The 15029-nt window shown below is 39.9% G+C and overlaps 1 protein-coding gene across 5 annotated transcripts in view; it reads left to right on the plus strand.

The window, feature by feature from the left end:
• ANO6 (anoctamin 6) overlaps nucleotides 1–15029 on the plus strand; it is a 155507-nt gene that overhangs the window by 103929 nt on the left and 36549 nt on the right. For all 5 annotated transcript variants that reach the window (XM_073651836.1, XM_073651835.1, XM_073651834.1 and 2 more), the window contains 2 exons: nucleotides 7065–7199; nucleotides 12706–12811. In XM_073651836.1, coding sequence (XP_073507937.1) covers nucleotides 7065–7199; nucleotides 12706–12811 — 241 coding nt within the window. The remainder of the gene's footprint in view (nucleotides 1–7064; nucleotides 7200–12705; nucleotides 12812–15029) is intronic.

The following is a 15029-nucleotide window of genomic DNA, read 5'->3' on the forward strand; positions in this document are numbered from 1 at the left end:
CTTTCTGACATTGAGATTGCTCAACTTTTTCCTGACCGAAAATGTTGGGGGAGTGAAGAATCAGAAAAACACCTGATCCTTTTGTTCTGCTAGATAAGGCTGTGTGCCCACTATGCGTTTTTTAAGCGTTTCCTCAGCGGCGATTCCGACACAGAAACGCTTAGTAGAAGGCCTGCAATGTTCCCCAATGATAATCCACATGTGCTGTGCACATGCTATGGAAATTTCCGCTGCGGATTATCATTGCGGAAAAATCCGCAGCACTACCAATTAGGCTATGTGCCCACAATGCAGAAATGCTCCGTATTTTTCCTGAGCATTTCTGCATCTCCCTGGCAGAAAATAAGCATGCGGATTTTAAATGCGTTTTTTCAGCCAGGGACAAGCGTTTGTCACTTGTTTTGCACATGCGATTTCGCATGCGGATTGTCAAGCGCTTTCCAAGCGATTTTAGCATCACTTGGAAAGTGCTTGAGAACTTGGTCACACTATATAAATCCATGCAACCGGCATGGATTTTATATAGTGTGACTAAGTTAGTTAAAAAAAAAGAATAAAAATGTTAAAAAAATAAACATTATACTCACCTTCCGATGGCCCTTGGTCTCCTTCTCCAGTCTCCCCGGTAGCTTGCAATGGTCTAAAAGGACATTCCATGACGTCATTTAGTAATGTGACAGGTCACATGACTAAATGACGTCATGGAAGGTGATTTTAGATCATCGCGAGCTGCCGGGGAGCCAGGACGCATCGCTAAGGACCTTCCATGACGTCATTTAGTCATGTGACATGTCAGGTACCGGGGAGACCAGAGAAGGAGACCGGGGGCCATCAGAAGGGGAGTATAATGTTTTTTTTTTTTGTTTTTTTTTTAAACATTTTTTTTTTTTTTTTTTTAACTAACTTGGTCACACTATATAAAATCCATGCCGGTTGCAAGGATTTATATAGTGTGACCAAGTAGTCAAGCACTTTTCCAAGCGATGCTAAAATCGCTTGGAAAGCGCTTGACAACCCGCATGCGAAATCGCGTGTGCAAAACGCATGACAAACGCTTGTCCCTGGCTGAAAAAATGCATATAAAATCCGCATGCGTTTTTTCTGCCAGAGAGATGCAGAAACGCTCAGGAAAAATCCGGAGCATTTCTGCATCGTGTGCATATAGAGGTATCTGGCAATGGCTTCCTTTGTTTTTAAATGGAATCTATCAGCAGGATTTTACACCCCAAACTATTTATATGTGAAGGTAGTTCTGTCAAAGACAAGTCCAGTAATACCTTTACATGATCAGTCCGTTCCTCCATTACTGATAAATCAGTGTTTGAATTGATATGCAAATGGCAAATGAATATGGTAGATCTGAAGCCTCTGTCACTCCAGCTCTGTTCCCTGCCCAGCGCCACCTCTTCCTGCTTGACTAAGTTATAGAAGGCAAACACTTGGCTGAGATGAGCTTTCATAAGTTGGTAGAGAGATTTTCGCCAAACAACTGTATTTGGTTTCCAGAGCTATACTAATGATTAAATGTATACAGTAATAACAGTTTACCATGCACCTTTCACCAAGAAAAATAGGGTATCCCAGGTGTCAATTAGAAAAGAACCTTTAAGTTGGTTTAAGATGCACTTTTCCCTGAGAAAAATGTGATTGGGAATGGAAGAACTAAACTGGCAGCTTGTAATGCCCTGCACTTTAAAGGGAACCTGTCACCAGTTTTGTCACATAGCAGCTAAAAATACCCCCTTATTCAGCGTTTTGCACCTGCACAGTAGGCTTTGCCTAGTTTGCAATTGGGCAAAGCATACTGTGCAGGCTGGCAAAGCTGAAAAAAAGAAGTGCACATCCACGTCAAGCGCGGTGAGCAGCAGCCGGGGGAGGGGTGGAGAGGCCCGAAGCCACGACCAGCGGACCGGACGGACTTGATTAGCATACAGCGCGGGAGAAATTAAAACCTTTTTTCAGGGCCATACAGGGGGAGTCAGAGGGCTATGTAAGGATTTAGTGAAAGCAGCGCAGACGCTGAATAAAGTGATATTTTTTTAGCTACTATGTGACAAAACTTTAAGAAGAAGCCAGTTCAACAGACAAAATGGGTAATGACAATGGACGCTCTTGAATCCTGGTTAGTTCAGCTTTAGTTCCTGTCCAAATTCAGAGTCCAGTGTCCTGGTGAAAAGCATAGATGGCTTCAGATTACTCATGTGGCTTAGTTTTGTCAGGGACCCTTAGTAGAAATTATGTCTCCTCACACTTACAGCTATCAAATGGAGTAAGAGGAGACCCATTGCAGGTGTATTATTCCTCCATCTTGTATGTTCTGTCTCCACTAACTGAACATGGCCCTCCCCAACAGGGTCCGCACCACCAGGGGAGACCGGGGGAGGAAGAAATGCTTTTATATCTCAATTTATAGAGAGAAGAAAGAGCAATGTAATGTTAACGACAATTACCCTGAGTAACCATGTTAGGAAATCTGGATCACACTGCCCTGTACAACCTATTTTGCATACCTCTGAGAAGTGTGCAAAGTCATTATGACTATGCCAGATTTTTTGCAGTTTCAGCTTCTAGCCAACACAAAAATTGTTCTCAATCATAATTTTTTTTAAAGTGCTAGACCGAAAAATAACCAGTGTTCAGCTCTGCTGTCTGGTTACCCTCCCATGAAGAGAGCCAGTGTCTTTAGTCCGTCTGTATTCAATAAGGCGCTGTTCATGTAATGAATGATGAGACATGGTTGTCTTTGAAGTCAAAGTACAAGCTGAATACCAGTCTTATTGTACAGCAGAGAGTAGTTTTCGACTTTCACTTAACTTTAACATGCCACACAATTACCGTACATTTCAAATGATGAGTTAGGCTATGTTCACACGTTGCGTTTTTGCTGCATTTTTTTATGCAAATATATGGAAATGTATACATATTAAAAGCTGCATTTTTCAGTACCAGCAAAAGCTATACCATTTCAGAAATATCATGCACACACATTGTTTTTTTTTTTCCTGACTGAATTGGAAAACTGCTGCCTTTTCGAAAACTGCAGCATGTCACTTCTTTCAGTGTTTTTGCAGCGTTTTTTCACCTATAGAAAGCAATGAGTAAGTGCCAAAATGCAGCAAAAATACAGGTATCAGGTTTTGCTGTGTTTTCCATGAAAAAAAGCATGTACAGCAGTATGTGAAACCCATTTATTTATTTTGTGATTTTTCCAAGTTTAAACCAAAATGTCTTGGTGTTCCACCTGAGAATGGCAGTTAAGGTTAGTACAGTTTAATTAAATTAGTGATGTGTGCAAAGTAAACATTGGCTGACCAAGGTATGAAATTGAACAATACATGATCAACTCAAGGGCTGACAAAAATGTGAAAGTCAACTGTCCTACAAACTCAATCCTCTGTCAATGTCTATTCTGAGCAAAAAATAAGAAACACAATATTCCCCTGTTTGAATTTATAGGCATTCTGGACCTATTCACCCCCCCCCCACCCCGCTGTAAGGCTGTGTGCCCAAGATGCACTTTTTAAGCGTTTCCGCAGCGGCAAAAACGCTTAAAAAACGCATGGTAGAAGGCTTGCCATGTTCCCCAATGATAATCCGCATGTGCTGTGCACATGCTGCAAAAATTTCATTATCATTGCGGAAAAAAACGCAGCACTACCAATTATTTTGCGGAAGTGCTGCGGTTTCGCCGCCATTGACTTGCATTAGACCGCATGGATTACGCATCACTGCATAACTAGATGCTCATTACATGCGTTCAATGTGCGGATGGTACCAGGGTGTGGAGGAGAGGAGACTCTCCTCTGGACTCGGGTACCATAGCAAAATGTAAAAAAAAAAATATATATATATACTTACCTTCTGGCGGCCCGTGGTGCGCTCTTCCTTGCTTGGCAGCAGTTCGCGATGGAATGAAGGACCTGCGCTGACGTCGGAGTCATGTGGCGGGTCACGCGACGCTGACGTCGGCAGGTCCTTCAGTCTACCGCTGCCGGCAGCTGGGACGGTGAAGCAAGACAGCGCGTGCCATCGGAGGGTAAGTATATGTTTATTTTTTTATTTTTTGACATTTTCTCGGGTCACAGTATATAAATCCATGCTGTTTGCATGGATTTATATAGTGTGACCAAGTTGACAAGCACTTTCCAAGTGATGCTAAAATCGCTTGGAAAGCGCTTGTCAACCCGCATGCGGAAATGCATGTGAAGAACGCTTCACTTCCGCATGTCCCTGGCAGGAAAACGCATGTATAATCCGCATGCGTTTTTTTCTGCCAGGGAGATGCAGAAACGCTCAGGAAAAAATCCTGAGCATTTCTGCATCGTGGGCACATAGCCTTACATTTGTAATTGTGTATTTTTTTCATGAACTCATATGAACTTTTTTGTTCAGCATAGTCACTAATTTTTCAGACATAAAAATCTTTTTCCGCTAAATAATTTGAAGAAATTGCCTTTTTTTTTTTTTCCAAAAGCGGTTTTATGGTTTCACATACACTGTGTTCCAAATTATTATGCAAATATTTTCTCAGATTTTCCCAAATTACCTATATGAATTGCAGTCATTGTAATTTTCCAGTCAAATAACTATTAGAGTACAATTGAAAGGTTTTTGTACAAACTGCCTATGATAACAGTATATTTAAAAAAAAATAAAAAACTCAAACTGCACTCAAAATGCATGTTCCAAATTATTATGCACAGCAGAGTTTTCAACCTTTTCCATTTTAATAAAGAACAAAAAAATGGTCATTTTTGAAATTATAAGCATTAGCAGGTTATTACAAACTGAAATCAAACAGTTTTCAACTCAAAACTTTATTCTAGGTGATGTTACATTTGCACATAGGACCGCTTGTTCGAAAGGAGCTTCTGAACTCTCTCATTCATTGAATTTGTCAGGTTTTGGATGGTTTCTGCTTCAGTTGTTTTGCATGAGGACAGAATACCCTCCCAGAGCTGTTGCTTAGATGTGAACTGCCTCCCGCCATCATAGACACTCATTTTGATGATGCTCCAGAGGTTCTCAATGGGGTTGAGGTCAGGGGAGCATGGGTGCCACACCATAAGTTTGTCCCCTTTTATGCCCATAGCAGCCAGAGATGCAGATGTGTTATGTGCAGCATGAGACAGGGCATTATCATGCATGAAATGATCTCAATGGTCCAGATGGATGGAGTGGAGGATGGCTGGTTGATGGACACCCCATGCAAACACGGCTACGGCGCTAACAAGGAGGAGGTGGAGTAATGTTTTGGGCTGGAATCATGGGGAGAGAGATTGTCGGCCCTTTTAGGATCCCTGAAGGGGTAAAGATGAACTCCATAATGTATTTTGAGTTTCTCAAACAGCACTTCCTTCCATGGTTCAAGAAGAAGAACCGTGCATTCCGCAGCAAGATCATTTTCATGCATGATAATGCCCCGTCTCATGCTGCACATAACACATCTGCATCTCTGGCTGCTATGGGCATAAAAGGGGACAAGCTTATGGTGTGGCACCCATGCTCCCCTGACCTCAGCCCCATTGAGAACCTCTGGAGCATCATCAAAAGGAGTGTCTATGATGGCGGGAGGCAGTTCACATCTAAGCAACAGCTCTGGGAGGGTATTCTGTCCTCATGCAAAACAATTGAAGCAGAAAGCATCCAAAACCTGACAAATTCAATGGACAAGAGAGTTCAGAAGCTCCTTTCGAACAAGGGGTCCTATGTGCAAATGTAACATCACCTAGAATAAAGTTTTGAGTTGAAAACTGTTTGATTTCAGTTTGTAATAACCTGCTAATGCTTATAATTTCAAAAAAGACCATTTTTTTGTTCTTTATTAAAATGAAAAGGTTGAAAACTCTGCTGTGCATAATAATTTGGAACATGCATTTTGAGTGCAGTTTGAGTTTTTTATTTTTTTTTAAATATACTGTTATCATAGGCAGTTTGTACAAAAACCTTTCAATTGTACTCTAATAGTTATTTGACTGGAAAATTACAATGACTGCAATTCATATAGGTAATTTGGGAAAATCTGAGAAAATATTATTTGCATAATAATTTGGAACACAGTGTATGTCTTGCATTGATGACCTGTGATTATGCTTGTGTGGTGGAAGCAAAGCTGAAATTTGGGATCCTGAAAAACCCAGCAAAACCTGCTTTTTTGTGAGCTGCTTCTTTACTGCCAAGACAGGCAGGTTTTGCCTTCAGAAAAAAACGCAGCAAAAACGCAACATGTGAACATAGCCTTATGGCTATGCATCTTTTAAATTGCAAATATGAATACTTTTTTCAGAAATGTGTTTATACAGATGAATTTATTGCTGTAAATTAGTGAATGGTTTAAAACATTTGAACACTTTATCTTCAGATTAATTTCTAAATGTAACAGTGCCATGCCTTGCACACAATAAAAGAATGTTTTGAGATTACCTATATATCTCTCATTTTCAAGTCTTGGTAGATCTTTCTACTAGTGAGGGTAAAGATATTATCTTATGACAGAATCCTTTTGGATTGGTTGAAATGGTAGGTTTCAATCTGCACAGACTTTTTAGAAAGTACATTTGCAATCACATTCATGCAATTTTTCAAGGATAGTAACTTTTTTACATTTTTCAAAAATTGGCTGAAAATTAAAATTTGGAATCAAACTTCTCATCCACAAATTCCTTCTAGGAATATAACCTTATGGTGTGAGGAGTAAAGGTAACTGTTTAGGCCTATAAAGGCATTCAGGGGAAAATCGTGTTTCTTAGTCATATATAGAACCCCCTACATGTATTTTCTATTATTTAACAGAAGGGCTGACATTTCTTCTTCTCACTGGGTTGTCTTTTCAGAAGCTGCATGATGGAATCAGCAGTTTCCTGGTACTAGGATCACAGCTGTACTTTATAGATTTGGCTTCTTCCATTAAAATGTTCAAGACCAAAATCCGAATACTAAGTATATTACTGACTAGCATTAGTAAATATATTAGTGATGGGGAAACATTTCAAGAGTTGTAAGAGAAATTTCTGTTCTATCTAATAGTGGCCATTAAACAAAGCACTTTTCTTTTTCTTCCATAGGAAATACTATGGCGAGAAAGTTGGAATTTATTTTGCTTGGCTTGGTTTCTACACTCGAATGTTGCTGCTGGCAGCAATAGTTGGCCTTTGCTGTTTCCTTTATGGCTATAAATCTCAAGAATCCTGCACCTGGAGGTGAGACTTGATCAAAAAGAGCGCTGGATTTACAGTGGAATTTGGCATCCAGTTGGTGCAAGCTTTGTGATTACATACCTATTCATATTATTAGCCACAAATGGTTAATCATTTGTTCTTTCCTTTTCTTAGTAATAGCTCTTGTTTCATAAACAGTGAACATAGCTGTGGACTAAGGCATTTCAGGCACTTGCTAAGTATCAGGCATCTAATGCATGAAAACTGTGTACTAAACAGTCTGCATTGCCCTTAGCAATAATGGAAGATCCAAGCTTTTTTTTTTACAGTTCAAGATTAAGAAAGTGATTGGTTTCTGCAAGTAATCTTTATTCCCTCTTGAATATTTTGTATCCTTACTAAATGTGTTATCTGGGTCTTTAACATTGATGGTCTATCGTTAGGATAGGTCATCCATGTCTGGTCAGTCGGGGGGAGACCTCCGCCGATCAGTTGTCAGCAGCGGCCACGTCCAGAACTGCTCAATTACGAAGTTGCACAGCTCTGTCGACTCTATAGTGGCCACGGCTGTGTATTGCACATCCGCCACCTCTTCAAATCAATAGGGGGCAGATGTGCAGTATCCAGCCACGGCTACTACACAGTCGATGGAGCTGTGCTGTGCAGCTCCATAACCGAAACCAAAAGGAGAAAGAACCGAGAATCGGTCTAGAATCTAAGAGATAGTGATTTAATAGTTAAAAAATACTTTTTTGATTTGGTGTATATGGACATGTGATGGCACAGAAGGTGCTTACTCAAAATAAAAGACATTCTAGTGATCTCCACTCTAGTCCGCTGGTTTATAGATAAGTATATGTATACATTATTGGTAAATTGATAGATACACTCTACCTCTATATAGCACACGCCTTTATTCCTATCCCAATTAGCTGATTAGCTCCATAACTGTTCCGACCGGCATCAGGAACAGCAGATCGGCGGGGGTGCCGAGTGTCGCACCCACATTGATCAGACAATGATGACCTATCCGAAGGATAAGCCATCAATGATAAATTCCCTGACAACCCCTTTAAGCCAAAAACAGACGTTCTCCGCAGTTCATCCACTTTGCTAGAACTGTAATCTGCTGTGTTATTTTCACATGCACATACACAACAAATGCAACATGTATGCACCAAGGAAACTTGGCCTTAGACTTGCCCCTAGAATTCTGAATGTGCCTGTAAACTCACTACTTCAAGTAGGCCTAGATTGAATAACTACAGTCTATGGTTTCTAAACAACTTGACCTGGTTGCAAAAATCTCTACACCATCCTGGCTTGAACATATAAAGAGAAAACTACCGTATGTATCCAGGTTTTATCTATAGACTCCGAATATTCAAAGTGATGTCCATTGGTGTATAGTGTATAGATAAATCTTGGATACATAGTATGTCTTTTCATGTTAGTAAATTTGTGTTCTGTTCTCTCGGTTATGAATACTGAGGCTATAATTTTGCAATATCCTTTTCGAGATAGCTTTTATATTCCCCATGTTGGCAAAAGGGTCTGGTCCCCTGTTCGGAATTGGCTCCATGTCTATAGTGTGTCACTTCTTCTTCTGTTTCATTCATATTGTAAGTAGAGATGAGCAGATGAATTTGCATGATGATGGTGCTGGTAAAAAAAAAAAAATGATAGTATGTCACCTCTGATCCCTGCATTATAAGTGAAAAGGAACTGCGGTAACCAATGGGTGGCCATAGTATATGGATGAAAATACGTAGGTTTGGCGCTCGCTCTCCTTTGGTAAGTAATAGGTTTGTGGTAAGTTAGAAATCCTCTTTTATTTAGACAGCATTAAATACTTAAAAAAATGTAATTAAAAAAGGATGTCTAACTTACAAGGACCTATTACTTATTAAAGGACATAGCTCCAGTCCTACATTTTTTCCATACTCATACACTTGTGATTGGTAGGCCCCATGAAGTCATTGCATTGCAGTGTGGCGCACGCTTGACATAATGCCGGGCCTGTTAATCAGAAGAGTTGCCAAGGATTCTGATGGTAGGAGACAGATTGTAGGGCTCTTGCGGCCTCATTTCTAATTGTAAGCTTTTATAGAATATTTGTTAGAAAAAGACCACATGGTCTATCTAGTCTGCCAAATAATATAGTCATCTAAATTTTATGAGCCTGTGAGCGCAGGATCCTCATCCCCTCTGTACCAGTCTGTCACTTCTAGCTTAACCTACTTGTATTTTATATATTGTAGGGTTTACTCACTCAGCTGCAGTTGAGGTAGGCACAGGAAAACAGGTTTCTTTAAAATGTTCAAGGCAGGTTTATTAAAACTGCATAAAACGCACTTTAGAAGTAAACAAAATGACAGCCTGCACAGAGTGACAAAACAGAAAATAAATAGTCCATACAGTACTGCGGGTTCGCCCGCTCAGGTCAAGGTCCTGTAGCAAAACACCCTGGAGGTCTCCACACCTCCAGTCAGACACTGAATGAGACCCTGTCTCCATTTTATTTACCAAACCACACCCCAGGGTGGGGATATGTGAGCTGTCAATCCCTCCCATCTCTTATGACTGCTCCTAAAACCCGGCCCTGGTACGCCCTATTAACCCTCTCAGCACTATACATGCTGGAGCATGCTTTCCTTGGGTTTACATCACCCAAGCTACCAACCTTGATGATACATATCTCCCCTCAAGGGCCTGTCCCGCAGCCATCTTACAATTTGTTTTTAAATGCAGGTAATTGGTGCTTTAACATAAACAATAATAATAATAATTTTATATTTAACATTTTTGGGACTGGCAATTTTTTTTTATTTTTTTTTTGCCTATGTTTATCATTTTGCAAGAGCCATAACTTTTCACTTTTCCATCCAGTTAGCTGAGGGCTTGTTTTTTGCAGGATGATTAGTAGTTTTGATTGACACCATTCATTTTACCATATCATGTGCTCAAAAAGAGGAAAACACTTCCAAGTGGATTAAAATTGTGGAAAACAAATTGCAATTCCAGCATTGTTTTTCGGGTTTTGTTCTTACGGTGCTCATTTGTGCACTGAAATTGACCTGATAACTTAATCTCCAGGTCAGTACGTGTATGGCGATACCAAATTTGTATGTTTGTTTATTTATTTTTATAATTTAGTAGTGAAAAAAAATCTGAATTTGTAAAAGGGGGAAAAAAATGTTATTTGTGTCACTATTTTCTGAGACTCTTAAAGTGGTTGTCCGGTCTAAATCGATAAGTCTAGCCAAGGCTTGACTACTGGGCACGGCCTCGCTCCATACACTTGTATGGAACGAGGCCGCACCTCGTCAAGTGAGGTGGCCCACCGCTGGCCTGGAGTATGTATAACTTAAACATACCTTTCGGTCCCGGGTCAGAAACCGGCGTATTCCCGCAGTGCACAGTGCGAGCGCTGGAGGGATTCATAAGTCTGCAGTCACACAGAGTGACTGCAGACTTATCGATTTGGACCGGACAACCCCTTTAACTTTTTTATTTTTCCACCAATGGAGTTGTGTGTGGGCTTGGTTTTTGCATGCGAGCTGTAGTATTCATTGTTACCATTTTGAGGTACAAACAACATTGATCCCTTTTTTATTTTGGATATGAATCAAGCTCTGGATGGGTAAAGGTAGAAAGCTGAGCACTATCTTTCTGTGTCTCCCTCTGCATGTTTCATCAGTGTTCCTTACTCCCCCTTCCCTCTCCATAGTGTATAATGGGCTGAGTAACATGCTACTCCAGGGAGCTGGCAGTCTTTTTGACCAAGATGGATTTGAGCTGGGTTTTTTCAGAGTGGATGACAAGTTCAGGATGCAGTGGGGAGAGGAAAAAGTGTTTGATAAGTGGGGAAGGAAGCAGATTTCTCTGATAAGATCTATTACAATTTTTTTTGCCTTTCCTACTGATGTGTGTTTTTAAAAGTAAAGTTACATTTAAAGATATATTCTCATTATAGAATGTTAATGACTTGATGCCAGATCTTTATGGCCTCATGTTACCCTTTTAAGGAAACTCTATGAAGGTGCCACAGCACTTAAGTAGGTTTTCCAGCATATTTAAAGTTTGCATTTAGAATAGGGAATCTTATAAAATAGAAAAGTAAGTCCTGATCTACCCCTTGAAAACCCCATGGCTCTAAGTGGAGCCTGCCGGTTCTGCGGTGATGATTTCTCATCCATCATCTCTGGCCTAAATAGTCATGTGTTGTACATGCAATTGTCACTGCTGAGGCCAGTGATTGATGGCAGCAGTGATGTGAATGGATTGTGTCCCTCCGGGGTGCAGGGGCAATGGCGAAGCAAAGAATTGAAGTTTAAGTGATAACTGTTGATTTATTTTAAAATTTGCTATTTTATCACATCTTCCTTAAAGAGAACCTGTCAGGAGGATTCAGCAATATAAAGTAATGGCATGGCGATAGAATGGCGCCGGAGGCAGCACATGTGCAGATCGAGATGACGTCTTCATTAAGCTGAGATCTTGATCTGTACATGCGCTGCTTCCGGTGCCATCTTGTTGAAGACCAGAAGACCGGCCAAGGAATCAAACTGCACACTCGTTGTCTACTTTAATATCGGCAGCACATAATTAAAAAAAAAAGAGGCAGGTCACTGAAGAATCAGTGACCTGTCATAGAAACATAGTAGGCAGGTGGAGGGGCCAGAGCAGAAGGAGAAGACCCTACCCCCAGTCCCACCCCTGCGCACTGAAATATTATTAGACAAAAAAAAACATATCTTGATTAAACAACAACCACAGATCGGACTGATTCACCAAAAGTATCAATTTAATAAGTATAATGACTCCATTATGGCCATGACTGATATTGCAAAATCCTGCTGACAGGTTCTCTTTAATGTCGATATCTTTGCCATTAAAAAAGCACTTCCATCAAAGTTTTTATCCTCTGTAGACTGTAAGCCCACAAGGGCAAGGCCCTCTCTTTTGTGTACCAGTCTGTCATTGTTAGTTCATAGCTTTTTATATTTGTAACCTGTATATTACCCCCTTCTCATGTACAGCAACATGGAATCAATGGTGCTCTAAAAATAAATAATAAAAATACTGCAACCATCATATTATACAGCACTGTGTACTTACAATTGCTCATTATTCCTTTCTACCCAGCTAATCCTTCTCTTTTCTCTGCTCTATGTAGAACCAGGAAGTCTATTGTCCCTGCGTTTATGATGGAAGTGCTTCTTTAAGGCAGCCCACATTCATGCACGTACTTAATGCATGCTGCATAACAGCTGTAAACTTTCCAGACAGACGCATACTTTGTATTAATTTTTTTTAAACCGGGGAAAAAAAACCCTAGTCCTTTAGTGTATAGATTATTTGCTCTTCTGAATAGTGTAGTTCTCTCTTAAATGGAGTCTGTCACCCCCAATGCTGAAATGAAACACTTTCTACATTCATGTAGAAACTCCCTTTAGAAAATGTCTGCATTATAGAAACCTTTCTTCATAGATGGAGATATTTTATATTTTGCCTTTTTACATTTGAATTATATACTTTCTTTCAGCAAAGAAGTCTGTGACCCAAGCATTGGTGGAAGCATTATTATGTGTCCACAATGTGACAAGGAGTGTACCTATTGGTACCTTAATATCACTTGTGAATCATCAAAGGTAATATTACTGGGATGCATAGGGGAGGGGTTTTACATAGGGGTGGTCTTTGTGTAAAATTATTTATAGTTTTCACCCTTGTTACATTTGCTGCCATTCTCTAAATCTTAGATGCACATGGCCAATGACAACTATATTAAAGCATGAACATATACAGTACAGTAAAAATGTTTTCAACTCCCAGTTGATACCCCAGGCATTCTGCAAAAAATGTTCTTATCTGGAGTTCTCCTCTTATAGGTTGTGACCATTAGAAGTACTGTACATTAGATAATTTATTTACTATGACCAATACTCCTCAGTTTTCTTTAACCTTTTCTTGAACCATTCTGTACATGAAAGTGCTGTATTAAAGAAATTTCACCTTGTATAAAAAAAAATCTGTCCTGACTTTATAAAAAGTTGTTTCTTTACATATACATGGCTTAATTGTGTAATATGGTATTTCTAACCTTTAGCTATGGCTCTGTGCTTGAGGCAAAATGTTTGACTTATTAGTTACTTAAGCCCTTTACCCCTAAAGGTGGTTTGCACGTTAATGACCGGGCCAATTTTTACAATTCTGACCACTGTCACTTTATGAGGAACGCTTCAATGGATTCCCCTGATTCTGAGATTGTTTTTTCGTGACATATTGTACTTCGATAGTGTTAAAATTTTTTCGATATCACTTGTTTATTTGTGAAAAAAATGGAAATTTGGTGAAAATTTCACAATTTTCAAACTTTGAATTTTCATGCCCTTAAATCAGAGAGATATGTCACACAAAATGGTTAATAAATAACATTTCCCACATGTCTACTTTACATCAGCACAATTTTGGAACCCAATTTTTTTTTGTTAGGGAGTTATAAGGGTTAAAAGTTGATCAGCGATTTTCTCATTTTTCCAACAAAATTTACAAAACCATTTTTTTAGGGACCATATCACATTTGAAGTCACTTTGAGGGGCCTTTATAACAGAAAATACCCAAAAGTGACACCATTCTAAAAACTGTACCCCTCAACGTGCTCAAAATCACATTCAAGAAGTTTATTAACCCTTCAGGTGCTTCTCAGGAATTTTTGGAATGTGGAAGGAAAAAAATGAACATTTAACTTTTTTTCACAAATGTTACTTTAGACCCCAATTTTTTTATTTTCGCAAGGTTATCAGGAAAAAATGGACCCCAAAATTTGTTGTGTAATTCCTCCTGAGCACACAGATACCCAATATGTGGTGGAAAACCATTGTTTGGGCGCACGGCAGGGTTCGGAAGGGAAGGAGCGCCATTGACTTTTTGAATGTAAAATTTGCGTTAATAATTAGCGGACGCCAAGTTGCGTTTGGGGAGCCCCTGATGTGCCTAAACAGTGGAAACCCTCCACAAGTGACCCCATTTTGGAAACTAGACCCCTCAGGGAACTTATCTATGTGTGTGATGAGCACCTTGAACCCCCAGGTGCTTCACAGAAGTTTATAACATTGAGCCGTAAAAATAAAATTTTCACATTTTTCCAACAAAAATGTTTTTCAGCCTCCAATTTTGCATTTTCAGAAGTGTAACAGGAGAAATTGCACCATGCAATTTGTTGTGCAATTTCTCCTGAGTAAGCCAATACCCCATATGTGGGGGGAAACCACTGTTTGGGCGCACGGCAGGGTTCGGAAGGGAGGAGCTCCATTTGACTTTTTGATTGTAAAATTTGCTTGAATAATTATCGGACGCCATGTTGCATTTGGAGAGCCCCTGATGCGCCTAAACAGTGGAAACCTCCTACAAGTGACTCCATTTTGGAAACTACACCCCTCATGGATTTTATCAAGGGGTATAGTGAACATTTTGAACCCAGAGGTGCGACGCAGAATTTGATAACAATAGATCATCATATTGAATAAGTTGTCATTAGTCTTGAGTGCAACTGTTCGCTATTTGAGTTTGCATCGGGTGCTCGGGTATGCACCAAGTATAGCGGGTGCTCGAGTCCTTGCCCCGCATGTTTCACGATTATTAGACACCCAAACAAAAACATGCGGGGATCACTCGTGCATGGCAGGCAATCCCCGCAAGTTTTTTTTTGGCTGTATAACAGCTACAAAACATATAGGGCGAAGACTCGAGCATGTCACTCGAGCACCCGCGATACTTGGTAAATACCCGAGCACCCGATGCAAACGCAAGTAGCGAATACTTGTGCTCAACACTAATCGCCATATCGTCATCATTTTTTTTACTTT

This window comes from Phyllobates terribilis, unplaced genomic scaffold, assembly GCF_046119375.1.
Source record: "Phyllobates terribilis strain yellow unplaced genomic scaffold, ASM4611937v1 Scaffold_11__3_contigs__length_659146591, whole genome shotgun sequence".
Taxonomy (NCBI): domain Eukaryota; kingdom Metazoa; phylum Chordata; class Amphibia; order Anura; family Dendrobatidae; genus Phyllobates; species Phyllobates terribilis.